Genomic DNA, 25,748 nt, shown 5'->3' with positions numbered 1-25,748 from the left:
GTGTTGGCGCCTGAGCTGTACTAAGCGTGATCTTCTCTGGGTTTCACATCCATTTGCGTGCATGTGTGCTCGATAATTGTTCATTGCATCTGTAATAAAGCCTGACTCAACCTTTGTTTTGTGTGTCAGATCATGTTGAGCCTTCAGCAGCGTGCTCAGAAGAGGGCCAGCTATCTGCTCCATCTGGATGAGATCAGTCCTCGACTGATGTCCATGACCACAACAGAGATGGCCCTGCCGGGCGAGGTGTCTGCATCGGACGCTGTCACCATACAGAGCGTGGGCAACACTATAACTATCCTTCCCACCAAGACTAAGCCCAAGAAGCTCTTCTTCCTGGGCTCAGACGGACGCAACTACCCCTACCTTTTCAAAGGTGGGAGATGGTGATGTGGACGAAGAACTACCGATGTACTTTGTTTTGCTGTCTGACTGTATTTGGAGGCATCTTGAAGCGACACACGAGTCCCTCTTGAATCAGTTGACACAGTGGCAAATATGACTGCTTTCCAAATGAATTCCAAGTTACCACATGACAGAACCACTGTCCAACAATTACAATGAAGTTTTCAAGTTGCCATTTTTTTTATAAAGGGGGGAAAAAAATTCAAATTTTGAACTGGAATAATTGAATTTGTATTGTGTCCCAGTCGTGATGCTCGTAGTAATTCCCAACTTGTCTTTTTCAGGTCTGGAGGACCTGCATTTAGACGAGCGTATCATGCAGTTCCTGTCAATTGTCAACACCATGTTCACCAAGATCAACCAGCAAGAGCAGCCGCACTTCCATGCTCGCCACTACTCGGTCACCCCCCTCGGGACCCGGTCGGGACTCATCCAGTGGGTGGACGGAGCCACTCCACTCTTCGGCCTCTACAAGCGGTGGCAGCAGAGGGAGGCTGTGCTGCTAGCTCAAAAGGTAAAGACACATCGTAGATTTGTAAAGGCGGCATATTACTTCTCCTTGATCCTTTTGTATTTTTGTTTTGACGGCTAAATCTGACAGATTACCAAACTCTTTACTTGATGAGATTAGCAGCGTAAACTCAACCAGGTTAACCGCCTCAGTTTGTTCATCGAAGTCCCAGCAGGAAATGTTCTAAATGTATATTTGTTTTTGTTCTCCTCATCAGGCCCAAGACTTATTGCAGCAGCAGCCAGTGCCTCCAGTACCCCGTCCCAGTGAGCTGTACTACAGCCGCATCGGGCCAGCCCTGAAGGCAGTGGGGCTCAGCCTAGATGTGACTCGACGAGACTGGCCTCTGAACGTCATGAAGGAGGTGCTGAAAGAGTTGATGGAGACCACGCCCTCCAACCTGCTGGCCAGAGAGCTGTGGTGTTCCTGCCCCACACCCAGCGAGTGGTGGAGGGTCACTCAGGTAACTGAAGCATGTGATCAAACATTTACGCCCTCTGTGTTCTGTTGGGTTTTTATTCCTTTTCTTTTGTTCTGCAGTCCTATGCCAGATCCACCGCTGTTATGTCAATGGTGGGGTATATCATCGGCCTTGGTGACCGCCACCTTGACAACGTGTTGATTGACATGACCACTGGAGAAGTGGTGCACATTGACTACAACGTATGCTTTGAAAAAGGTAAGTTTCCATGGGTTTAATCATTACTGGAGAGCTTATAAGATGATGCAGGTTTTTTTCATTCTTTACTAAATGAACATTATGCAGTATAGAAAGTCACCATTTAAGGTGATATGGATGTTAATGTTTCCATCACTAGGTAAGAGTTTGCGGGTTCCGGAGAAGGTCCCATTCAGGATGACCCACAACATTGAGACAGCTCTTGGAGTCACTGGAGTGGAGGGCATCTTCAGGCTGTCCTGTGAACAGGTCTCTGTCATGTCGCCCTGAAAGTTGTAGATCCTTCCTGTACTTGATTGTTAAGGCATGGAGTGTCGACACCTTGTCGGCATATATTTGTTGCTCCGCTAAAGTCTGATTTGTCGTTTCAGGTGGTTCAGATGATGCGTCGCGGGAGAGAGACCCTGCTCACTCTTCTGGAGGCCTTCGTCTATGATCCCCTGGTGGACTGGACTGCCGGGGGGGAAGTGGGCTTTGCTGGTGCAGTGTATGGGGGAGGAGGAGGCCAGCAGGCTGACAACAAGCAGAGCAAGAGGGAGATGGAGAGGGACATCACACGTTCTCTGTTCTCCTCCAGGGTTGCCGAGATCAAGGTGAAGTCAGGAATGCAGAATACTAGCCACTGTTCAGTTGCGTCATGTCTTGTGTCTTTTTAATATTTAATGGCATTACATTTACACAGCAACCCGGCAAGGATAATGGCTATTTCTATATAGTCCGTCATCCCTGCATCATCAGCCCAAACAATTTAGTTTACCAGAAACGGGGAACCGGGGGTAGAGAAGGGTCATTGCATTGTAGAAGATGCACGTTTGGTTTTGAATTTGGAATCTTGCAGGTGAACTGGTTTAAGAATCGTGACGAGATGCTGGCAGTGCTGCCGCCAGTAGAGGAGGCTGTGGAAGAGTACTTGGTCCTGCAGGAGCTGCTCTGCCAGGGGGAGAAGCTACAGGCCAAACTGCAAGAAGAGATGGCCTTCCTGGAGGAAGCAGAGAACCATCCAGACCATATGATCCTCACCCTCGAGCAAAGGTCTGAGTCGGCACAATATGAATGTTCAGATTTTAGGACTCTTGGTTAGGGTTGGGTATCGAGAATCGATTGGAATCGGGACTAGCTTTGCGATTTACCCGGTATCGTTCAAAAGTTTGAAATTCGATTCCTAGTTTCGATTCTCAGTCCGCTGGCGCCGACCGGAAATAGAAACCGCTGAACACCAACGAAGAAGCGTCCACCGGAAGTGTTGGCATAACAGCGCGTTCGAACATGGATAGCGTCCCGGTTGTTGTGAATTTGTGACGAATCAGACCAGTGTGTGCGCGCGGGTGCCGGGTGGCCCGAGCGGAGCTGTCCTATCTGTTAAAATGAGCAGTGAGGCTGGCTAAACTTTAACTTTTTTGACCCTGCCGCTTAAAAGAATCTGAATCGAGAATCGCTGGGAACCGGAATCGAAACCAGGAATCTGAATCGGAATTGTTCAAATTCAAACGATACCCAACCCTACTCTTGGTGCAGTGAGCAGCCAGGCAGATGGCTCTGAATGCGTTTTTAAGCAGCCCTCCCTGTCCCAGGTACTCCGAACACACCCAGCTGCAGTCGCGGCAGCGGACGGTGCAGGAGGCCATACAGAGCAAGCTAGCGGACCTGGACCAGTGGATTTCCCAGTACCAGGCGGCTTTTTCCAACCTGGAGGCCGCCCAGCTGGCCAGCTTGCTGCAGGACATCAGCAGCCCTATAGATCTTGGTAGGATTAGAATGGATGAATATAAAGTAGCTTTTTGATATGATGTAGATACCAATGAATATTAATAGGTTAATTTATAACTAGAATGTATTTGCTTTTTGAGGCCTTTATTACCTTTAAACAAGCATGGTGAATACACATGTTTGCTGTCCATCCCTTTCAGGCCCTCCTAGCTATGTGCCAGCCACGGCCTTCCTGCAGAACGCGGGCCAGGCCCACCTCATCAGCCAATGTGAGAGCCTGGAGGCGGAGGTGAGCTCTCTGCTGCAGCAGCGCCGCGGGGCCCTTCGAGGCTGCTTGGAGCAGCTGCACAGCTATGCCACGGTGGCTCTGCTATACCCGCGGTCTACCCTGCTGCTGCACCGCGCCCACCAGTGGAAGACCTGGTTGGAGGAACTTCTGAGAGACATGACTGTGGAGCACTGCCAGCACATCTACAGACAGTAAGGGCATGCGGAGGCTTTCCTTAACGGTATCACTCAAACCGATGAGATACCTGATTCCGTTTCTGGTCCTCATTGTGTAGTGGTGATCTGGAACTTAGCCCTGAAATCTGGAGTCAGCCTTTCATTGCTCTGCAGAAGTAACTACATTCAAGGGAGTCTGCAGATTTCCTCAATAGTCAAATTGGCTGTTTTTTTTAATCAAAAAATTTAGTGACAAATAAACTGATGGCTTTTTTAAGCTGTGGCATCATTTTGAGTCTGTTGCAAAGCAGTGACTAAAGTACTGGTTGTCAGAGCGCGTACTTTCTATTCCCACTACTAAATCCACATGGCTCACTGTTTATTAGAAGCTCGTTATCATTAAGATGATGTGGTGGCGCTTTGTCCTGCCCACTCCTAGTCTTTAATTTCCCTTCACAGGTACGAGGTGCTGTTTGCGCCCCAGCCTCCCGTTGCCTCCTGCCAGCTCCTTTCCAATGTGGAACTGACTTTGCAGCACCAAGTGGCCGATACCAACGACCGTGTGATTCACCAGGCGGAGCGACTGAAGGCTGAGGGCACAACTAGCGCTGCCTGTGAGGAGCAGCTGCAGGAGATTGAGCACTGCATCACCGTGTTCCTCGGGGAGAACGGAGAGCCGGGCTCCCTCAGCCTGGCTGCCGTCATCACTTCTGCCCTCTGCTCACTCAGCAGGTTCAACACAAATCCTTCCACATAAGATATGTATCAAACCTTCCCGTTGTTGGAACTAAAAGGTATTTTTTCCAGACGGAACCTTGTGATGGAGGGAGCGGCAGCCAGTGCTGGAGAGCAGCTGGTGGACCTGATCTCCCGGGATGGGGCTTGGTTCCTGGAGGAGCTCTGCTGCATGATTGGGAACTTTAGTGCCCTGGCAACGCTGCTGCAACGCTGCCCATTCCTGCCCCATGACCTGGACATGCCCGCTCCCTCGGCTATCACATCAACAGTCTACCTTGTCAGCGCCGTGTACACCTGTTTGCAGGTACGTGCACAATGAAGTGAATCAAGCACAAACTGTTGTTCTATCATTAAGACTGACGGACAACCAGTAGGAGCAATGATGTCAACATCAATCCATAAAACAAATGTTCATGGTAACCGCTCAATGTCAGTCCAAAGGGATATGACAGCTGAACAAAATTACCTTGGAAATTGTTCCACTTCAGTTTGCCAATTTCAGAATGACTATGATGACCTTTAGACTTGGGATGTAAAGATACCTTTATAATAATTCAGTTAGTTTGTGCTGTTCTCTTCTCACTGCTGAAAGTTGGAAACGGTTCTCTTACAGTTGCATTTTTAGTGCTTTGTCAAATGTTGTCCGTGTTGGGCCTAAAGGTTAGAGCAGCCAGCTTTTACATTACATGTCATTTAGCTGACGCTTTTATCCAAAGCGACGTACAATAAGTGCATTTCCACATAGAGATATAAACTCAGAAGAACAAGTAACAAGAAAGTACATTTTTCATCAAATAAGCAGTTTCAAAACATGTTATAGAAAAGTGCCATTATAAGTACAATTTAAGTGCTACCTTTTGTTAGTGCTACGGTTTGCTAGTGTTTTAGTCAAGGTACCGAGTAGTCCAAAGTGGAAAAGCCTCATTACCACACTGTGGTGGTGCAGCTGAATTCTTACTGGACGGCTCCCAGCTGTGACTGGAATACAGCAGGGCCTTCTACTGGGGCAATTTGTGACTCTGCTTTGTCTTCATATTGACTTCAGGAGCTGAACAACAACTTCCGTCAGATCATATTTCCGGAGGCTCTCCGCTGCATGGTAAAAGGAGAGCCCACGTTGGAGGCCATGTTGGTGGAGCTGGAGCAGCTGGTGGAGCAGAGCTCTGATGGTCTGGGTCTTCAGGGTTTGGTGGACAGTCTGCAGGCCACCACAGGCCTGGACCACGATGGGCGCAACCACTGCCTCCACATCACCAGGTCAGTTGGCCCTGTGGCTGTGTGCCGGTTCTACTGGTCAAACGTTTGCTTCCAGGTGCGTGTGTGCGTGCGTGTGTGCGTGTGTGTGTGTGAGATTTGAAATGCTCTTTTTTGGGAGCATGCAAGATGCATGACCAGGCTGCCTTCCTGTGCTCAGAATGCTGCGTGCTCAGTACTCTGAGCTCATCCAGCCTCGCAGTATGGACGGACGGGGCCAGGAGACACCCAAGATGTCCGCAGGTCAAATGCTGCTTGTGGCCTTTGACGGCATGTTCACCCAGCTCGAAGCAGCGTTTGGACAGCTCACAGAGAAGGTATAAAGTTTCCCTTCACATGTGCTAAACTGCAGTTAATATGTTCTTCACTGACTCTGGTTATTGCATGTTATTAGATTTATTTTTAAACCCATTTTTGTCATCTATTACTAGGTAGCCTTTCAGTTTTTCTCCCACAGCTGATTGTGGGTCATAGCCCCAATCTGTAGTCTCAGGTTGCAGCGAGCGAATGCTTGAGGGATGATTCATGTATCCACTTTTCCTCGAGCTTTCATTTAAGCTGCTTTTGGTTAGCAACTTAAAGAGCTCCTCTCCTTACTGTCCTCAGCTGAGTTCTCTGGAGGTTCCGGCAGCCTGGAGGAAAGTGGATGTTCTGAGGGAGGCTCGGGCCACGCAACTCCACTTCTTTGACAGCGCGAGTCAGCGGCAGCTCATGGAAGATGTATTCTTCCTCAAAAGGCTGCAAACCATCAGGGACTTCTTCCGACTGTGTGCCTCCTTTGCTCAGACTCTGTCTGGTAAGCCAATAAGCACCTGGTGTCCCTTCACACCAATCACAAAACCTCCCTCACACTGATTGGCTGATGACCTGTCAGCTCTCTGAACAATACCTTTTGTCTCTGAATTTTTCTAAAAAGGATGTTACTTTTCATCTTTCTTCTGTGGTAAAAATTCACCAAAGAGTATATGTGATCTGTAGTACCAAATGAGTCTGTACAAGAGTGGTTGCTAGGCGGGAACATGAAGCTTTGCTAATCAGCTACTCTGTTTCTACGGATTGAGGGCTCTTTAATTTTTAGATTAGTAGCAATTGTACTGCCTTACGGCTTTGATAACGTTATTGAGTATAGCGTTGTTTCCGAGGGCATGAATTGATGCCACGTTCTACTGATCTTCAGTACAACTAGTTGATTGTGAGATGTGTGTGACGGTCAACAGGATCATGGAACCCCACTGCAACAATGCAATAAGTGGTATGTAACTGTCAGAACCTCACTGGTCAGCTATCCGACATGTGCGTGCAGGTACCACTTCTCCAGCGGAGGACCTGTTGCCTACAAATGGACCAGTCGGTCTGGGGAAGCCTCTGTACCGGCGGCCCAGTGGCACAGGGTCTGTTGCTGCAGTGGTCAGTGAGGAACAGATGACCCGCCCCATCAAGGGCTTCACAGCAGACTTTGTTCGGCAGATGCTGATGGGTCTGTCCGGCCAGGCCATTGGTCTGGCCCTCTGCAGCACCCTGTCTGCCCTCGGCCTGGACGTGGTCGCACAGGTGGAGGCAAAGGACTTTGGTGCCGACAGCAAGGTAGGAATGAGCGTGTTTTAATAGCACATCTCCAGGTAATGGTGGTAGTGGAGTACATTATTTGAGGAACTCTGCACTAATTTCGCCACGTGAAGTTGCTTGCACAGAAGGAATCGCGCGTCTAATTGGACAGTGTCTTGTGACCGCTTTGAGATTACTATAGAATTTTAAAATCGCAAGACTTATTTGGGACTTAATATCCCCAGATATGTCCTATGTTTCAAGTACAAATGAACAATCATTTTTCACCCAGAGACTCTAATCAAGTCTTTGTGCTTCCAAAAACCCTGTTGTCCGGTTGAGCTTCCTGATTTTCAAGAGTGACTCTTCCTTTACTTCTTGAACAAAAAGTTAAATGTCTTGTACGCTGTGCTACAATTCCCCTACAACTAACAATACGTATAGTGACCCGAACCAGTGATGGGTATCATGATGATTTTTTCAGTGCAGCTATTCTTTATTTATACTATTATCTGCACCTTTTTGATTAATGCAAATTATGCTTTGATAAATACATTCAAAAATAATTGATTTAGATTTAACTAGAACAAAATATTTTTTGCATATAAATAATTTTTTCATTGCAGATCCCTGTACTTGGTTCACCAAGGTCCATGTATCACAATCTTAACGTAGCGCAGCAGAGCTACATTGCCTCTCTCAAATAAGCTTTTTGGGACCATTTAAAGGGGTTTTTGGAAAGTTTTTCCTTCCCCAACATGAGGGTTTCGAGGACAGATATGTTGTACCTATTCAAATTGAACTGAAATAAAGACTGGACTAAAGTCTACTTTTATGTCACGTGCTGCTGCAGAAGCGAAGCCTCTCTGCCTGTTTTTGGAATTTATAACGCTATAGGTTGATCCGGTACCGTACACTGTACGATGATGCTACTGTTGATAATCCCCATTTTGATAAATCTAACAGTAATTCACTTATTTAATTGTAATGTCACAAACTTAAAAATCCCTTTTTGGCTTCCTAATTAGGTTACACCATTGCATTTGAGGACATGCCTGTACGGAGGCAATCTAGCTCATACGGACAATAGTTAGATGGACCTTTGACTCTGGCGCGTACTGAGACCCTTGATAATTTTACCACTGTGCTCTGGCTCTGAAGGTGTCTCTGGAGGATCTCTGTAGGAAGGCAGTGGAGCAGGGCCTGGCGTCGGGCCGGCTGTCCCAGCTGCTGCTAAACAGAGCCACGGTGCTGGCCTCGTCCTACGACACAGCCTGGAAGAAAGTGGACCTGCTGAGGAGGCTGGATGCCAAACTGGAGGCCGTCAAGGCCAGCTTGCAGAGGAGCCAGCTGCACATTGCCATGTTTCAGGTACGGCACACACACTGTTTCACATACCATCTCATGCATTCAAGCATGGACACATACATGTATCAAGTTTGAATTAAAGCTGCGAGCAGCGATGGTCCTCGCTACTCTGTCGAGGTTAACCGTGTGGATTGACGCTGGGGGATGAAGCTTTGCCAACTTTATCTTTAATATTATTAAGGGCTTAGCTCTTTTCTGACAACATTTGAGAGGGATTCATTTGTGAAGAGCCGGGTCTAAAATAAACAAGATGTATACAGAGTAAGGAGGTCATGACACATGAGAAATGTGGAGCAGATTAGATCATTTATGGTTTATGAGTTCAAACACTTCCATTTTTTGGCCAATTATCTCCCCTCCCATAATGTTTTCAAGCTTTGTCATTTTTAAACGGCAACAGTCTGAAGATCACGCTGCCCAATTTTGAAAAGAATCAGGTTTAGTCTCTGGAATGGGTTTGGTCTTTTACAACTCCAAAAAAACAATATAGGCTAAAAAAATGAACTGCAGTGCCCCTTATTTTTCAAATATTCTAGAAGAATTAGGGATGCAATATTGACATATGCCACAAATTTGTTGAGGGGCAGGCCAAGGCATTTGGAAGTTGTGTGTGTTGACGCATTAAGCCACACCACTTCAGTTCATCGGCCCATATCCTCTCAAAACAATGAGATATCAACAAGCCTTTTCTGAACCAATGATCCAGAGAACCTGACTCCGCGTTTAGGAGGAGTTGGAAAAAGTCATCAGGGTGAAACAACTAGCCTGCTGGGGTGCAAATTTCTAGGGGGCACTATAGAGACATGCATGTCAAATTGAACAACTTTTGGGATATGATAAAGCCCCCAAAAAGGCAAAGCACTGGTGAGAAGAATACTAATTCCTTGAAATGCAATAGATGACAGGTTGTAGTGAGGACCTTAATTTGAAACTAGTTGAAGACATTTTAAAGGCTGTTATACGTAGTAGTGTTATTCGTTATTACGTCCAACAGCCTCAACAATCCCACCTTTGTTGCCTGTAAGCTCCACTTAAAACCCTAGGCTTTGTATTTGTTATGTGCATGAATGGATAACCTCCAGCTTTTGTGCGTGTCCCCTTCCAGTGGCAGCATGAGGACGTTCTGGGCCCCAACAATCAGCCGCTAAGTGTCAGCATTCTTCCTCGCTCAGTCATACTCGGCAACATGAAGAAGAAGCTGTACAAGCTGAATCAAGATGAGGGATCCATCATGGTCATTCAGGTCAGGCTCACATGTACCATATTGCAGGTCTTTTTATTCACAAAATGTGGGTGTTGAACCCATCGCCATGCGGCCGTCAACATTTTTTTCTTATTTAGGGCAGGAAATAATTTTCCTGCTTTCCAGCTTTAGTGTCTGATTGTTGGTGGTTTTAGGAGAAACTGGCGTCGCTGGAGGCCAGTATTGAGCAGCGCCTAAAGTGGGCTGGTGGCGCAAACCCGGCCCTGGCCCCCGTCCTGCAGGACTTTGAGATGACCATTAGGGAGAGGCGCTCCATGGTGGCCCGAGAGAACCAGCGCAGCAGCCAGGTATCACCGCTCAGGGGGCCATTCCCAAAGCTCAAGTGACTGGACTCTCTCTTAGGTTCCTTTTTTGTGTTTTTTAAGGTCACCTTCTTGTGCTCCACCATACTGAACTTTGAAAGCCTCCGGACCCGATCCCCTGAGGCCCTCAACATGGACGCAGCGCTGTTTGAGCTGCTGAAACGCTGCCAGCAAACCTGTTCCTATGCTGCCCAGTTTAGCAGCACAGTTTCCCCACTGGAACTCCAACTGCTGCTCAGACTGGTGGGTGTAGCCTCTGAGCTCTTTAAGGTCCATTCTGCAGCAGTCACAAATATATAGTACTCACATGTTGTATTTATCTGTGAGGTGTATTCCTTTTCTTGACATCCTGTTTATATATTTCCAAAATGTAACTTAAATTAATTTAAAATAATTTAAAAATGTATTCAACACACACTGCACATTAATAGAATATTACCATTGGATTGAATAAGACTATCAATCGGGTCCGGTTCAAAAAGTGCATTGCTTTGGATAATCTGTTTCCACATTCTCACTTGATTTTAGTCCTGTATGGTGGGATGCAGCGTCAGTCAGTGGAAGGTGAAACATTAAAAGAACTGCCTTCTAGCCTGGCTTCACACGGTACCTTTTAAGCTCCTTTTGGTCATTGCAGAGTCCCGTGCTGGACCTGCCCATAGGCAGCTCTGATTGGCTGAGCTGTGCCCAGAGGCAGCTGGAAGAGGAGCTGAGCGTTGAACGGAGGACTCAAGAGGAGCGGGAGCAGCAGCTAGAGTCCTGCGGCGAGACTTTGCAGCTCCTGGTCGACTCCATCAAGACCATTCTGTCCAACCACAACCGCCAACTGGCTGACGTCAAGCACCTACTCAAAGCCATGTCCAAGGTACCATTCCAGCTCCAGCGCGTATTGAGACCTTTATTAGAGTCCTGCTTGTATGTCAACTAGAATATCTTTTTTGCGTTGGTGTTAAACAATTATCTCTCGTATTCACCTTCTGTTTTAGTGCCTCTCTCTGAGGCACCACTAAAGCATAGTATTTATGTCAAAAGAGGACCTGCATCCATGTTAAATAAAAAAAGCAAAGTGTTGTGAATGTCAGCCTTGGACAGCTTGTTTTAAGGGGTCTGATGTCTTTGCGACCAGCAGTCATCCAACACTGTTGTTGGTGTCATACAGGACGAGGAGGCAGCGCTGGCCGATGGTGAAGACGTGCCATATGAGGACAGCGTGCGTCACTTCCTGCTGCTGTACAAAGCCTGGCAGGACAACATCCAGCTGGTCTTATTCACTGTGGTCCAGGCCAGCGGGCAGCCTCGCAACCAGGAGCAGTTTGAACTGCTGGAGGAGATCCCTGATATCCTGAAGGAGCTGCACTCCCAGAGCCAGAGGTACGTGCCGTGTGTGCGCACACACACACACACACATTGCATTTCCTTGTGTGATCCTGTATGAATGACACGTGTGTGCCTCACCACAGCGTGTATAACGGCCTGGTGGGCTTTGCCTCCCCGCTGGTGACTGACCGAGACGGGGAATGTGCCAGTCCTGTTTCCGCTGCACAAACGAGCTTTGCTGCAGGTAAGACACCGCACCTTCCCCCCCGGCTGAGGACAGCGCCTGTCTCCAGTTAGTGCCCCCTGAGGACCACAGGAGCTAGATTACACGAGGAACCAGGGCTTCTTAATTATGCCAAGAATCCTATTCACAATTATTTACTCATTGACTTCGGAATCATGCATCAAGAAATAGCATAGACACACAGCCTCTATTTTACAGTGAAATACATCAAACTGTTGCACTCTGGGTGCAAACGCAACAGGACTAGAACCAACACTTTGTCACAAAGTGGGTGCCAAGATTAAAGGCATCTCATTTTCCTGCGGACAATAGAACATTTGATTGCTAATGCTGCATTGTGAACAACAACAACGTATATGTTAGAATTTGCAGAGCTGGTAACATCGGTCTGCTGGGCCAGAACGCATGGCGCAAGCTTCGGGCGGATGATCAGCGTGGTGGAAATTTGTGGATTAAGCCCTTGTGAGAAATCCAAAGTATCTTGAACTCGCTTAGTGATTTTTTTATTACCAACTAGAATATAGAAAAATCATCAATACAGAAAGGATCAACAGCAGGAAGATCTGACCAAGCTTCTTGGTGTAGGAGAAGCTTTAATATACATCAGAGAGATTTGTGTTGTCCAATCAGAAGACCCCCCCTGAAAAAGGGATTTCAGTAGGAAAGTCCCTCCCTTCATGTGACCCAGGCAACCATGTTTTGACAGACAAAAGGAAAGAACAAATGATCATTTAAAGGAACACAATGGATTCCAGCTGTGAAAACAGGCCCCCACCGTGGACTAGGTTAGGTCACAGGTTTCCCCGGTTCCTGAGAGAGAGACTCCAATATACAAATCAACCAATTCTCCCCCAACAATCAGAATTCAAGAATATGTATTTGCATGCTTTATTGTTTTGATCTTTATGTGGTTTTGAATTGCATATTGTCATGTTTTTTTCACTCCAGCTGTCAAATGCAGTGGGGTAAAGACCCAGCCGGACTCAATGTCCCAGAATGCACGCAAAGCTCTGCCACGCAACCTGGGGACCCCCACAGACACCCCACCCAGCACTCTGATGATTAACAGCAAAGGCCCCAACCCCAACCCCAGCCCCAAGAGGGCTGTACGGGACCCCAAGACAGGACGAGGTATTTGTCTCCTCTGCTAAACATAGAGAATGCACTGCATCAGAGGTCTAACTCACTTTAGGTAAGGGTATACATACATCTTAAGTGGGCCAGACCAGTAAAATCGTAGGCAGTGGTCCAGCTGACAGGAGGTGACGTGAATGAATAGCCTAATGAGCGAATGATGGGGGGCATTGTTGTGATCAATCCTGCTGCGCTGCTCTGACGCTGCCGCTTGCTGTGTTGCAGCTGTTCAGGAGAGGAACTCCTACGCAGTCAGTGTGTGGAAGAGGGTGAAGGCCAAGCTGGAGGGCAGAGACATCGATCCCAACAGGAGGATGAGCGTCACAGAGCAGGTGACACACACACGTCTCATGGCAGATTGAAGCCAATATATAGCTCGCCATGACATATTGCATAGTACAATTTTACATTCTGCACAACTTTCCATTAGAGAATTAAAAATTCCCCACACAAAACTTTGGGGGGAAGAGAAACTTGATGGGATTGCTCCCCAAGGACAAAAGAAGTCAACCACCAACCGTCTACACAATATTCCAGAGCAGCAATCATGTGGTTCATTGGTGTTATTCTGTGACAATAAAAATGTTAGTTTCTCTTTAGGACTGCTGACACTAGTCTAACCATTAGCTACAGGAGTGTCCAACTCATTTTAGGTAGGGGGCCACGTGTTGTCCACTTTGATATTACGTCCATCCCCTGCTCACACATGCGCTCACTCAGAGTGCGACCCCCAGTGGACTTTTTAGGAATAGCAGCTACTTTTATAGAAATGAAATTATTTAATTTCCAAAGTGAATCGCATCAGGCACAGGAACCATAGCATTAAATAAATCCTTAATCCAACACACACTTAATCCCAGCGGACAATTTAACACCAGGGACATTCAGAGGCATTTTGTGCTGCAACACTACCATGCTGAGAACATCAGTCATTTGATCAGCTTTATTTTAGCCAATAGTCGTCCTTAGGATCTATTCAGGACATCTCGTGTGACTGTGATTTAGAGAAGTATCTCTGCTGTGACCGTAATGTTGGCGAGGTGTTTCTCTTTCTGTTGTGAAGCTGCAATGTTTTGTTGCAGGTGGACGTTGTCATCAAAGAGGCGACCAACATGGACAACCTGGCCCAGTTGTATGAGGGCTGGACTGCCTGGGTGTGATTGCTACGCCACGTCATGTCTTTGGTCCAACAAAGGCTTGGAGATCCACCAGAGTCCAGCAGGTCTGGGGTGTCGGAACAGCAGCACCGGTCCACATTGGGGGGAGGAAATGGGAAGCGGATGCTAAGTCCGCCCTCCCAAACTCCTGGAAACCCAAACTGGGGCAGCGACCCAGTAGCACTGCTGCAACCACACTCCCCCTACCACCGGCGATCGGGCCAACACAACGCTTTGTGGGCCTGTGGCCCTGCCTTCCTTTCTGGGGTTTGACCAGGCAACGCAGCGCCGAATGAGGAGGGGGGGGTAGGAGGAAAAGGCCTCCTCAACTTAGAAATACCTTCCCCCCCCTCACCTGCATAGCTCACTGTCAAATTGTACCCATGAACATCTCTGCATCCTGTTGTGCCAAACTGCGCCTGAGGGCAGGAGGAAGCAGGGAGCGAGGAGCACAGAGACGTGCAGTGGATGGAGATCACCGGGCCTGAAGCTCGGCTCCATTGGTCGTCTACATTGCCACGCTTGTTTATCTCCAATCTTTTCCTCAGTGGCGTTGTTTGTGATTGGCCAGAGGGTTGTACAGTTGGGCGGTAACAATGATAACAAAGGTTCAATCGGATTCTTAAGGCTACACGAATCCCCAACTAAAGCCTGGAATGAATGAACATCAAACTCTACTTTGTTTGATAAACGTAAATACATTTACACATATCTGAATAAAAGATTAAGTGGAGTTGTTTTCTCAGGAAGGTTCTTGCTTTTGTGGATAGCAGTGAAACGTTCTAATAGTTTGGGATGGGAGTTTAAAGAAAAGCAACAGCCCCATCTGATTATTTTTCTTCTATGTGCATCAATAGTCTGTGTAGCTTTATAACGACGTTCAGTCCTTTAGCCAGAACTGTAGTAGATTTTTGAAGCTTGGCTTGTCTCATACAAATCCCATCCCGCACCCTAGTGCTTGCATTTTATTAATATTGAGCTTCTAGTTTTACATTTTTAGTAGGAGAAATTGAGTTTTTGGTGTTGGTGCAAAATGTTTATTATTAAAGCTTTTATTGGATTTTGTTGGATAACAAATAAACATGGAACTGAAATGGGTTGAGTGTTTGATTTATAAATGAGAACTCTGACTTGTGACATTTCTCTTTGCAGACAATGCGGTTTGGTTTGATCCTTCAGGAACACAGCTTCGGTTACAAGTAGAATCAATGTTTTATAAGGTCTTATTTAGCCAAATAATGCAACGTAGCTTTTTAGAAAAATATAACTAATGAAAGTGTAGAATTCTATAGTCATTCCTGTGAATTAACAGACTATTATTAATAATCAAAATCAGTTGTCTTAAATTCAATTGTGTCTGTACAGAGAAATCCACCAGTCCGCACCAGCTCATGAGCAGCACACTGCCCCTGAGAACAACGATGCCGACCTTGTGTAAACTAGTTAATCATTAGAGCTGCTCTTCTTACTGCACTTTTGTCAGAGAGCACAGTTCGTTAGTCGCCTCAGAGTTTTGGAGCTTGACTGGACGACAATGTCGGTGCAGCGTGTTTGTGTGGCCGACTTTGAGGAACAAGCCAAGAAAGTTCTTCCTAAAGCTGTGTACGACTACTACCGCTCAGGAGCTGATGAGCAAAACACGCTGACGGACAATGTCGCTGCCTTTAACAGGTACAACACACAGAAACACACGTACTGCGTTGGTTTCCATTCACAAACTGCCCAAATCTGTGCTTTAACTCGTACGAGCAAATCTGGAATTCATCAATATGTTCTTGATCTGTAAACAAATTTGCAACTGCCTCAGACCAAACCATAATGTTTGACTAAATGTAGCTGATATTAAAAAGGCTTTAATAGACAAACAAAAACATTACATTTACTAATGCATTAGCCAAATGTATTAATGTTCATGTGATGATCAATATAGTATTGTGTGTAAGTGTGTGTATATATAAAATAAATTTAATCACAATCACAAATTTGGATCTATTCTAAATGTCCCTTCATTTATTTATTTTTTCCATAATTTCTTCATTTTAATGCTCTTAACATGGAAAAGTGAATTAGCTTGCTTTATGCAAATGTTTTATTTTACTAAAAAACAACATTGCCAAACAGAGCGGTACAAAATAAAATTCTAAAGTGCACATTTCAGGTAAACAAGGACTCAGTCCGTAGTGCAGTTAAACCATGGCTTAATATTTTCTTTTTTTCTGTGAACAAAGCAGTCAGGTCTCTTATTTCAGAACCAATGAACCGTAACCGTTAGGTTACCAACAAAAGGTAAGCTTTGCTTTTAGCAGCTACTGAAACAGACAGGCCTGTTGACATTTTCAGACTGTCATCCCCCCCCCCCCCCCCCCCCCCTAAAAAAAACATGTTAAGTTAAAATGGGTTTGCAAATAACGCATTTAACTGACAGCACTGACCCCCTTTACTCATGAAGAAGCGTCTCCAGCAGGTTAATGATTACAGCAGTTCTGCTCAGCCTGGTTCACCCTCATCACCTGTGCGTCCAAAGTCCCACTTCATCTCCGCCATTTTACATCTGTTTAAATTGTATTTACTATGAAGACAGTTAATATATCTTTATTGTTACAGTGATCCAAATAATAATGTCACATGTGACAAATTAATGATGTATACAACAACTTGTATTAAACTGTCTGAAAAGACAAAATATGAATCCAACCAGAACACACAGCCCAGTCTAGGCACTTCTTTCCCAATGAAGGTAGCCACCCAAGTAGCCAGCGGACTCGGCCGTATTGCGGCTGAGTGTCGGCTAGCTCGGCTGTCTTCCGACAGACCTGGCCTTATTCTGGCTCAGACATGGCCACTGGGTTTATCGGCAACCAGCACTGAAACAAGCTCCGGCCCGTTGATGGCTGCCAAACCAGGGCCAAATGAGGCAATGTATAATTGAGCCTATACTGGTAGGAACATGGCAGCCGGGTTTATGGGCAACCAGCACTGAAACAGGTTCTGGCCAGTCTATGGCTGCAGAATCTGGGCCATATCTGGCATTATACAAACTGGCCTATTCTGGTTGACATGGCTCCAGCTCTGGCTCGTTGATGGCTGCCGAACATGGGCCGAATCTGACATTATAGAATTGGCCCTACTCTAAGTTGAGACATGCCAGCTGGATTTATTGGCAACCAGCAGTGAAACAGGTTCTGGCCCATTAATGGCTGCCAAACCTGGACCAGATCTGGCATTACAGAATCAGACCTATTCAGACTGAGACATGTTGAGAGAAAGAAAATTGGTTGTCTGTCGGGTGGGTTGCTAAGGGACTTGTTCTTGAATCTAAGATGACCGTGGATGGCAGCCTTGATGTTGCTGTTTCTTATTTTTTAAGCTTTTAGCAGTTTTAGCTCTCAGCTCTCTGGTTGAATTCACCAGGGAAAGACCGCCAATCCTGCAAGCTTTCAACTTAACTTAGAAGAGAATTTAGCCCGCTAGCCCCAGTGCTTCCAGGTTCGGGCCACAGCTGTCGGTCTGGCTGCCACATTGCTAGCCAGCACCAGCCCACCTTTCTATTATTATTTATTTTATTACAGCTTAAACAAATAATATTACAAAGCATGCATGTAATAATATCCCTGTTGTCTCATAAAAACCTAGATAATAAAACAGGTATTGTAAACTGGTTTTGTGAATGTTTTTAAAAGGAACAGCCTCCACTTTGGTATAAATAGGAACAGAACTCGTACTCGCACTCGCACTTTCTTTTAATTCTCCACCAACGTCCACTGTTTTTAGTAAGTAATTGTATTTTATTTGTAGGGCTGACTAAATTAACACATTAATCTATACAATGTGTAAAAACAATATGTACCTTTCTTTGCCTTATGGTTTTCACTTGATATCTTTTCTGGACGTACATTCATCAACAAACAATGTGATCTTGACTGGCTTGATTTAGAAGTAATAGAAGTGTGTTTTTGTGACATGAAGAATATATTCATATCATAGTCTCAGACGAACCGGCAACCAGGCGGGGGCCGACGCGTTTCTTTTCTAGTGCCGTGTTTGTCCGGTTAGTTCCGATTATCAAATCCTGAGCGGCCATCTTATGTCAGCTGACATGTCATAAACACAACTTATTGAACGATAGAGATGTAATCTTGTGTTGTTTTGTCTGAAACCCCCTTCCTATCACAACATTACATTATTGCAGTTTTTCCAACACTTGACTAGCAAGAAAGTTGGCAACTTCCTCAAAAGTCACTCCAACAGAACTATCAGTATGAACGTAGATCAAGAATATGGCTGTGATTAGTACCCACGGCTGTCAAGCTAGCAGCGTTTTGGAAGACTTGATTAATCTATTACTGTCAGAGTGTAATGAGAATCTTCTCCTCTTTGATGATACACTGTAACTGCCGCTGGGTTCTTGGATCTCACGCCAGAGTGAGCAGCTTATTGTTTCTGGTCATTTGCAACAGATAACCACTTCATAATAGTGCAAATGTTAAGGCTCATCAGTTTAAGACTTAATCACTGAATGAATGAAAATTCATTACAAAGTAGCAGACCACGCCAACATCGAACATTATTGCTGCAATGCAATACAATACCTATTCATTACACATATTTGCATAGGATAGCTAGATATTGAAATACAACAGTGCTAGTCACCTCGAGTTCTCATCCACATCCCAAATGATGTTGTATCACCTTTGGTCATCCTCTCCAGATATGTGTACAGACTGAATTCTCTGAGTGCAATAGGAACATCTGATCAGAGGTTAGAGTGTAGATGATGTAACCCGTAGATTACGCAGGATATTCAAATTATTATTGGGCGAAGGTCTAGGTTCGTTGGCAGAGGTTAGAAAATAAGAATTTACCACACAAAGGAAAAGGAGCCACTTGAGGGTTTGATTTCAAAGATTATATTGAACCGTATGAACACAGGAAAACCTTTTTTCAAGTAAAATCCTGCACAACATTGACTATGCTCTTATTGACATATTATCAACACCATTCTGTTGATATTTTAAAGGTATCCTTTAATTGTCTCAGTGTTCCTTCAGTTGATTCCTCTTTGATCAATTTCCTTTAAATTCAAGTCCTGCCTTGTTTTCTTTCATGATTTGATCAATAGTCAGTCAATTCAGTTCAAAGGAATCAAAAGAGTTAAGCCTAGAACACACCAAGCCGACAGTCGGCCGTCGGGCGGTTTTTGTGCGTCGGCCGACTAAATCTCCTCAGTGTGTTTTCCGCACCGTCGGCTGAAGTCAGTCCTCGTCGGCTTTGTTACGGCCGATTCGACATGTTGAATCGGCGTCGGGGCTTGTTGGTCAGTCGGGCCTTCTGACACATTGGCTGCTCAGCCAGTGAACCTACGGTGGCCCTGAAGTGCAAAGCAACATTACAAAGAATGAAACACTTTTACAAAGCTTGAGACAAATTAACATTTTGGAAAACAAATTAACATTTTAGAAAACAAATTAACATTTTAGAAAACAAATTAACAAGACGCTAAACACTTTTACCAATCCCGAAACAAATTTACAAATGACAGATTCTTCACGGAAAGGGAATGTACCACGTACGGAAGTGTTGAGCGCGGTGTTTTTGAATTGTCATTGGTTGTGGAGTTTATGGCGACAAAGACGTTCATGGTGACCGTCCGAACATGGACTGCGGCCGACGGATGTTTTGCCCGTTTTGTGGCAAAGGCATGACGCTTAACGCGGTTTTGCTTTACGTGTGGTCGGTGTTTGGAGTTTTTAAAGGACGCGTACCAGACGGAAACACCAGACATACTGCATCATTGCGTTCAATATTTTAACGAGGGCCACTCGTACGCTGTAATCGTGGACATGATGTCAAGTCTACACATCAATATCCAGAAGCAGAAGGTATTCAGGGAACTTCAAAAACCTAGCCAAGACACTGCCAAACGTTGTAAAGTTCACCCCTTTCCTGTCGCATAGATGTAGTCTCACGACGCACACAATGCGTCTTTTATAGTTTTACCAGTTTTTACTTTGGTCGCTGAACTACTTGGTAAAAACAGTTAGCACTCCATCACACTGATATTTTTCTAGGAGGAGTGGGAATTATTTTCCTTTACCCAATGGAGAGTCTGCAAAATAATAACCAAATCCCGAAATAACCAATGAAAAGCATATTGTAAAATGTATCAACAACCAGAAATGCATTAGACCAGAATGATAACAAACCCTTAGATCATAAATCTGTTTACATCACAATCATTCAGCAATATATAAGGTAGTCAAACTATCCACCTGGTTACAATGACTTTGATTTCAGTTAATGGATGTTGGAATATTGATTGCTGCTGAACTGACTGTGTCAAGCAGGAAGAGAGAACTTGTGTTACCAATGTATGTGTGTGTGCGTGCAGGTGGCGTCTTATCCCACGGGTGTTGAGGGATGTGTCCACAGTAGATCTTTCTGTCTCTCTGCTGGGCCAGAGGCTTAGCATGCCTATCTGTGTTGCAGCCACAGCAATGCAGAGAATGGCTCACCCTGAGGGAGAAACAGCTACAGCAAGAGGTATACACACACACACACACGCAGTGGAAATACATTGGAATTATAGTGTTACGGCTATCTCAACAGTAACATACATATATGTATAGAGCACAGTTTGTATATACATATACAGTTATGGGTCTGAGGCTCATTCCAATAAGTCGTAATATTATATACCTATTCAGCATGCCGAGCAGTGGGGACAGGGATGATGCTGAGCTCCTGGGCCACCTCCACAATAGAGGAAGTGATGTCAGCAATGAAAGCCTCACAAGGAGGTGTCATGTGGCTGCAGCTTTACATCTATAAAGACCGAGAGCTCACACTATCCTTGGTCCGGCGGGCAGAAGAGGCCGGCTATAAGGCTATCTTTGTTACTGTGGATACGCCATATCTGGGAAGAAGACGGGATGACATGCGCAACCGCTTTAAACTGCCCCCACACCTGAGGTAAGAACCAACACAACAGAGCTGAGGAAAATGTAATCACTTCCCACTTCCACAATGGAGACAACAATGTGTGGACCATGGTAACAGTGGTGTGTCTCTCCCTCTCTCTCTTTCTCTCTTTCATACTCTCTCTCTCTCTCTCGCTCTTCAGCATGTCCAACTTCTCATCTGCCTCCCTGGCTTTCTCTGAGGGAAACTATGTCAACGACAGTGGTTTGGCTGTTTATGTTGCTAATGCAATAGACCCCTCTCTCAGTTGGGATGACATCACATGGATAAAAAAACACACCTACCTACCAGTGATTGTAAAAGGGGTGGTTAATGGTATATTGACATACACACCCTTTGTAGCTTACAACATTATTTTATAATGCCATTATCAAAAAATGAAAAATCTCAGATAGTATTTGGAAAAATGTATTTACATTTGATTGTAGAGCGCAAACCAGTTATAGTACAGAGTCAAAGTGATTAAGTCAGTTTTTGCAGTAAGCAATTACTAGTTATGCAAACCTGCAAATATCTCAGAACACATTTTGTGCTGTCTGGTTAAAGATGAAATTGGTCAGCATTGTTTGTGTGTGGCATCAGGTGAGGACGCCACCCAAGCTGTGAACTATGGCGTTGACGGAATCCTGGTGTCCAATCACGGCGCTCGACAACTGGATGGAGTTCCTGCCACGGTGTGTGTCTGCATGTGTGTGTGAATTGTTTTTTTTAAATTAAATATCATCATTACAAGCTCTGAGTAACACCTGAATGATCCATGCACCACGCGGCCAAACCCGCTTAACTCGCACAGCCCTGCACACCTGTGTACATGGCAAATCACGGCAAAACCAACCCACCCTTTAGTTCACCAAGGATTAGGTCGTCTACCCAGAGCACTGCAGAAAGTACAGAGGAATGTAGGGAAAGTGACCAGATGACAAACAAACAAAAAAATTAAAGTATTTAGTCCACTCTTACATACAGGGAACAACATACAATAGACCAGGAACGGACTAACTACGGAAAACAAAATCAAGGACAGAAACAAAAAAAGGACAGCAGGTAGCGGGATGATGACTGTTGTGTCGAACTCCCATACCCAGTCATTCATCCATTCCTTCTGCTTGGATCAGCGCCTCTCATCCCAAACCTGCCATGCAAAGTACATGTTCAAATATGCAACTGATATATATATGAAACATCAACATAGAAACATATTTACCCGATCAAAGAAATGTGGGTGCTGTGGGTCCAGCAACACTCTGGCCATGCAACAGGAAACTGGCATTCCCTGGCAAAGTCCACAGCCTTGAATTCAGAGCGCCACCCCATTGTGCCACCTGCTACAATAGAATATCACATGGAACCTTTAATTGCAAAATGTGTCTTTGTTTCCTTGTAGCTAGATGTGTTGGAGGAGGTGGTGCAGGCAGTGCAGGGTCGCTGTGATGTCTACATGGATGGAGGAGTGCGGCGGGGGACAGACGTCCTGAAAGCCTTAGCTCTGGGAGCAAAGGCTGTCTTCATCGGCCGACCAGTGCTGTGGGGCCTCGCCTGTCAGGTGAAGCGCCACAATCTCTCAAGTGGCATTGGCCCTAAGCAAAAGGAGAGCCGAGAGGATCACTGTGTGGACTCCTTGAATAGTTTACGTCTGGAGGGGTTAAACTTAACACCTCTGGAAATATGCTTTAATGACTAATTCTATTTGTGCTTTTGAAAGTTGGTAGGACGTTACAATGCGAAAAGATGTCATTTGTGTGTGTCCAGGGGGAACAAGGAGTTATAGAGATTCTGGAACTTCTACACGACGAGCTGCGACTGGCTATGGCACTGTCAGGTAATAAATAAACACACACTCACCTATGCACGTGTACACAGTCACAGGGCATATGCTTGGGGAAAATACCAGTGACTGTATATGAAGTTGGATGGTAACGTCTGTGCATCAACAAATTAATTTTATGAAAACCATTTTCAGTTTGTCCTTTCGGCCATCACCATCATGTTTTGTTGGGTTGACACCCAACAGTCACCATATTTAGATAGAAGGGGGGAGCTGGAGAAAGTCTTGGCGGGGCCTGGCTTGCTAGATTAGTAAGGTGCATTCGTAATTCATTTTGTGCCATAAATCGTGATGCCTTTACAGTTGTCATGAACAGAGAAATTAGCTATGGAGGCAAAAATTATATTCAATTCTAAACATTTTATGTAGGCCAAAGTTACGGATTACAAATTTGCCTGAAAGGGTTTCACAAACTGTACTCCTCATGTGACATCCTGTGTTCCCAAACCCTCACAATCACACAGGAACAACTTTCAATGGGGAGAAAAAAGGAAGGAACCGTAGGGAGAATGGCCGAGGAAGGTCCCTCTGCCGGGATAGACGGGGGAATCGATGTCATGTGTAAAGAATGTAAAAAACAATGAGTAGTATATAGCAGAGGTGGGACAAAGTCATTGTTAAGTCACAAGTAAGTCTCAAGTCGTTGCCCTTGAGTCAAGTCAAGTCGAGTCAAAGATGAGGCAAGTCCCAAGTCGAGTCAAAAGTCAAAGCCAACAAGTCTCAAGTCGAGTCCAAAGTCTTACCATTTTAGTTTCGAGTAATTTCAAGTCCTCTTATTACAGAAAATCCCTTATAACCACATGTTTTATTTGAAACGACTCTTTACTCATATCAATGTTGTGTTAATATTCATTGTCTATTGTACACTAAGGTATATGATAATACATTTCCGTTTATGCAACATTAAGAATATTTTCACTGCTTCAAAAGCCCTTCCCTCAAGAAACCAAAGTCATATGCTTTAAAGCAAAGTGGGGACGGGGAACCCTGGGTGATGGTGCGCTGCCTCACAGACTTAGACTACGTAGGGAAGGGTAATGGTGGATCGACTGTGACTGTGTTATAGTACTTTAAAACGGACGTTGACATAATGTTGGAAAGGATTTTCATCGGAGTCTGAATACGGGTTCAAAAATCCCGATTTTTGTAAGCATGAACGAGCTGTCTCGTTGATACGGTAAAATGCTAGTGAGTTACGGTACATTTGATAAGGTGCTCAGCATTCGTTCAAAACTTACTTTTCTTTGTGCAACTTCAGGTGTCGAACAAAGTTGGACGTTGTGGGAGCTCCGTCTGTAATCTTCGACCCGCATGTTTTGCAAATAGCAACTCGTTTTTTGTCGACTACCTCGTGATTTTTATAGCCAAACGAAACTATCTTCGGGATCATTTTTCCAACTGGCGCGTTGTTGCGCTTCATTGGTTGTCTTGCAATGTGCCTGTTTAGATGCTGTCGAATCAGAACCAGGTGGGACTGCAGTGATTGGATGTCGTGCAGGCAGCGCTCTCTGCATACAGGTGGCGCACATTTTTTTGACAGATGCAGATAAACAGAGCGGCGCGGCCGTGCGAAAATGTTTTCCCCCAGTTTTCATGGGAAGTAGCAAGTCTTCTCGAAAGGCTCGAGTCCAAGTGAAGTCACGAGTCATCGATGTTAAAGTCCAAGTCGAGTTGCAAGTCTTTGTACGTTTTGTCGAGTCTGAAGTCATCAAATTCATGACTCGAGTCTGACTCGAGTCCAAGTCACATGACTCGAGTCCACACCTCTGGTATATAGTATAGAGTAGTAAGCAAAGTAACGATGGATAAATTATAATTAACTGCATTATTGAATATAGTGGGTTAACACTGATAACAAGAAGGGCAAAAGGTTTTAATTTTACACCACGTTACAACATTTGTTTCTACAGGTAAGTTGGGCATGTTAACAGGTGTGGATGAGCATTGACCCACTTCTGGAGCCTGCAAGTGGTCATTTGAGGGACTGCAGTTTTGGCACCTTTGTGATGGTTTCACTTTTCAAACCCCAAAGGTCACCACAGAGTAAACACTCATCCATCAACTATTTTCCTCTGTTTTCTTTGCATTGTACGTGTGTGTGGACGTGTGCAGGTTGTCGTTCTGTATCTGAGGTGAGCAGGGCCCTTGTAAGGAAGATGGAGTTCACCTCCAGGATGTAAGAGAAGAATCTGCTAAGACAATCCATTTTTGACGGATCACCGGACATTCATTTGTCAAAATATGAATATTTTATATGTATTCAGATTTTGTTGATTTGCTATAACTGCAAATATAATTCATTTTTTTATTTAATAAACCAATCTGCTAAATACTGGCCATTGTCTCAAGTAAGTAAATTATTTGGTACCAATTTAAATTTTTTGTGCTCATTGTTCTGTGTCAGAACTTTATTCAAAAAGGAAAAGACTAATGCGACATTAAACTGCTCTAGGAAAACTTCAAAATCCAATCTCTATGTAATAGTCCATATTATTTGATGCTTGTTTTTGCAAAGTCTGTGGTGGCTTAGTTGCAGGCCCACTTTCAAAATCGGAAGGTTTGAGGGCTATTTTGAGAACTGTAAGTAACCCTAGATGCTAACCAGTTTAATCTAATACCTTCAAGGCATATGAAAACGGGTCACGGCTCTTAAAACGTTCTAATGTTGGTATAAAAGTAGGTGCCTACAATAGGAAGACGAAAGCAATGAAATTCACCAACAATCTGCTCCAACAGCACAATTTCCTTCCAGTGTTGAAACCCAATTTATTAGTTGTTGCTCACTTTAGTATTTTCATCAGAGTGACTTTGACCTGTTCAAAGTTGTTAATTGAAACTATGCTGCAGTGACAAACAGAATTGCACAATTTGCACAA

The 25,748-nt window shown here is 44.9% G+C and overlaps 2 protein-coding genes across 6 annotated transcripts in view; both read left to right on the top strand.

The window, feature by feature from the left end:
- smg1 (SMG1 nonsense mediated mRNA decay associated PI3K related kinase) overlaps positions 1–15,163 on the top strand; it is a 52,944-nt gene extending 37,781 nt beyond the window's left edge. For all 4 annotated transcript variants that reach the window (XM_037475322.2, XM_037475323.2, XM_037475324.2 and 1 more), the window contains exons 40-64: positions 130–376; positions 690–919; positions 1,134–1,379; positions 1,457–1,595; positions 1,735–1,844; positions 1,967–2,188; positions 2,434–2,627; positions 3,167–3,339; positions 3,503–3,782; positions 4,206–4,478; positions 4,554–4,788; positions 5,530–5,741; positions 5,899–6,055; positions 6,345–6,534; positions 7,042–7,322; positions 8,445–8,654; positions 9,757–9,894; positions 10,050–10,202; positions 10,281–10,460; positions 10,855–11,082; positions 11,377–11,588; positions 11,678–11,778; positions 12,727–12,909; positions 13,138–13,244; positions 13,995–15,163. In XM_037475322.2, coding sequence (XP_037331219.2) covers positions 130–376; positions 690–919; positions 1,134–1,379; positions 1,457–1,595; positions 1,735–1,844; positions 1,967–2,188; positions 2,434–2,627; positions 3,167–3,339; positions 3,503–3,782; positions 4,206–4,478; positions 4,554–4,788; positions 5,530–5,741; positions 5,899–6,055; positions 6,345–6,534; positions 7,042–7,322; positions 8,445–8,654; positions 9,757–9,894; positions 10,050–10,202; positions 10,281–10,460; positions 10,855–11,082; positions 11,377–11,588; positions 11,678–11,778; positions 12,727–12,909; positions 13,138–13,244; positions 13,995–14,072 — 4,779 coding nt within the window. In that variant the 3' untranslated portion in view covers positions 14,073–15,163. The remainder of the gene's footprint in view (positions 1–129; positions 377–689; positions 920–1,133; positions 1,380–1,456; positions 1,596–1,734; positions 1,845–1,966; positions 2,189–2,433; positions 2,628–3,166; positions 3,340–3,502; positions 3,783–4,205; positions 4,479–4,553; positions 4,789–5,529; positions 5,742–5,898; positions 6,056–6,344; positions 6,535–7,041; positions 7,323–8,444; positions 8,655–9,756; positions 9,895–10,049; positions 10,203–10,280; positions 10,461–10,854; positions 11,083–11,376; positions 11,589–11,677; positions 11,779–12,726; positions 12,910–13,137; positions 13,245–13,994) is intronic.
- A 391-nt stretch (positions 15,164–15,554) lies between these two features.
- hao1 (hydroxyacid oxidase (glycolate oxidase) 1) lies at positions 15,555–25,209 on the top strand. 2 transcript variants are annotated; one of them, XM_037475331.1, is made up of 8 exons: positions 15,555–15,740; positions 20,458–20,609; positions 20,774–21,038; positions 21,190–21,362; positions 21,630–21,721; positions 22,432–22,590; positions 22,797–22,866; positions 24,985–25,209. In XM_037475331.1, exons 1-8 carry the CDS (start codon positions 15,604–15,606, stop codon positions 25,050–25,052), a joined length of 1,116 nt encoding a protein of 371 aa, XP_037331228.1. In that variant the 5' UTR covers positions 15,555–15,603; the 3' UTR covers positions 25,053–25,209. The 2 variants fall into 2 exon arrangements, with proteins under 2 accessions (XP_037331228.1, XP_037331229.1); XM_037475332.2 differs by having other exon boundaries at positions 15,593–15,740; positions 20,556–20,609.
- Positions 25,210–25,748: the final 539 nt, after the last annotated feature.

Source organism: Pungitius pungitius, chromosome 12, assembly GCF_949316345.1.
Source record: "Pungitius pungitius chromosome 12, fPunPun2.1, whole genome shotgun sequence".
Taxonomy (NCBI): domain Eukaryota; kingdom Metazoa; phylum Chordata; class Actinopteri; order Perciformes; family Gasterosteidae; genus Pungitius; species Pungitius pungitius.
The sequence above is the reverse complement of the archived record's forward strand: the minus strand, read 5'-3'. Positions and strand labels throughout refer to the sequence as shown.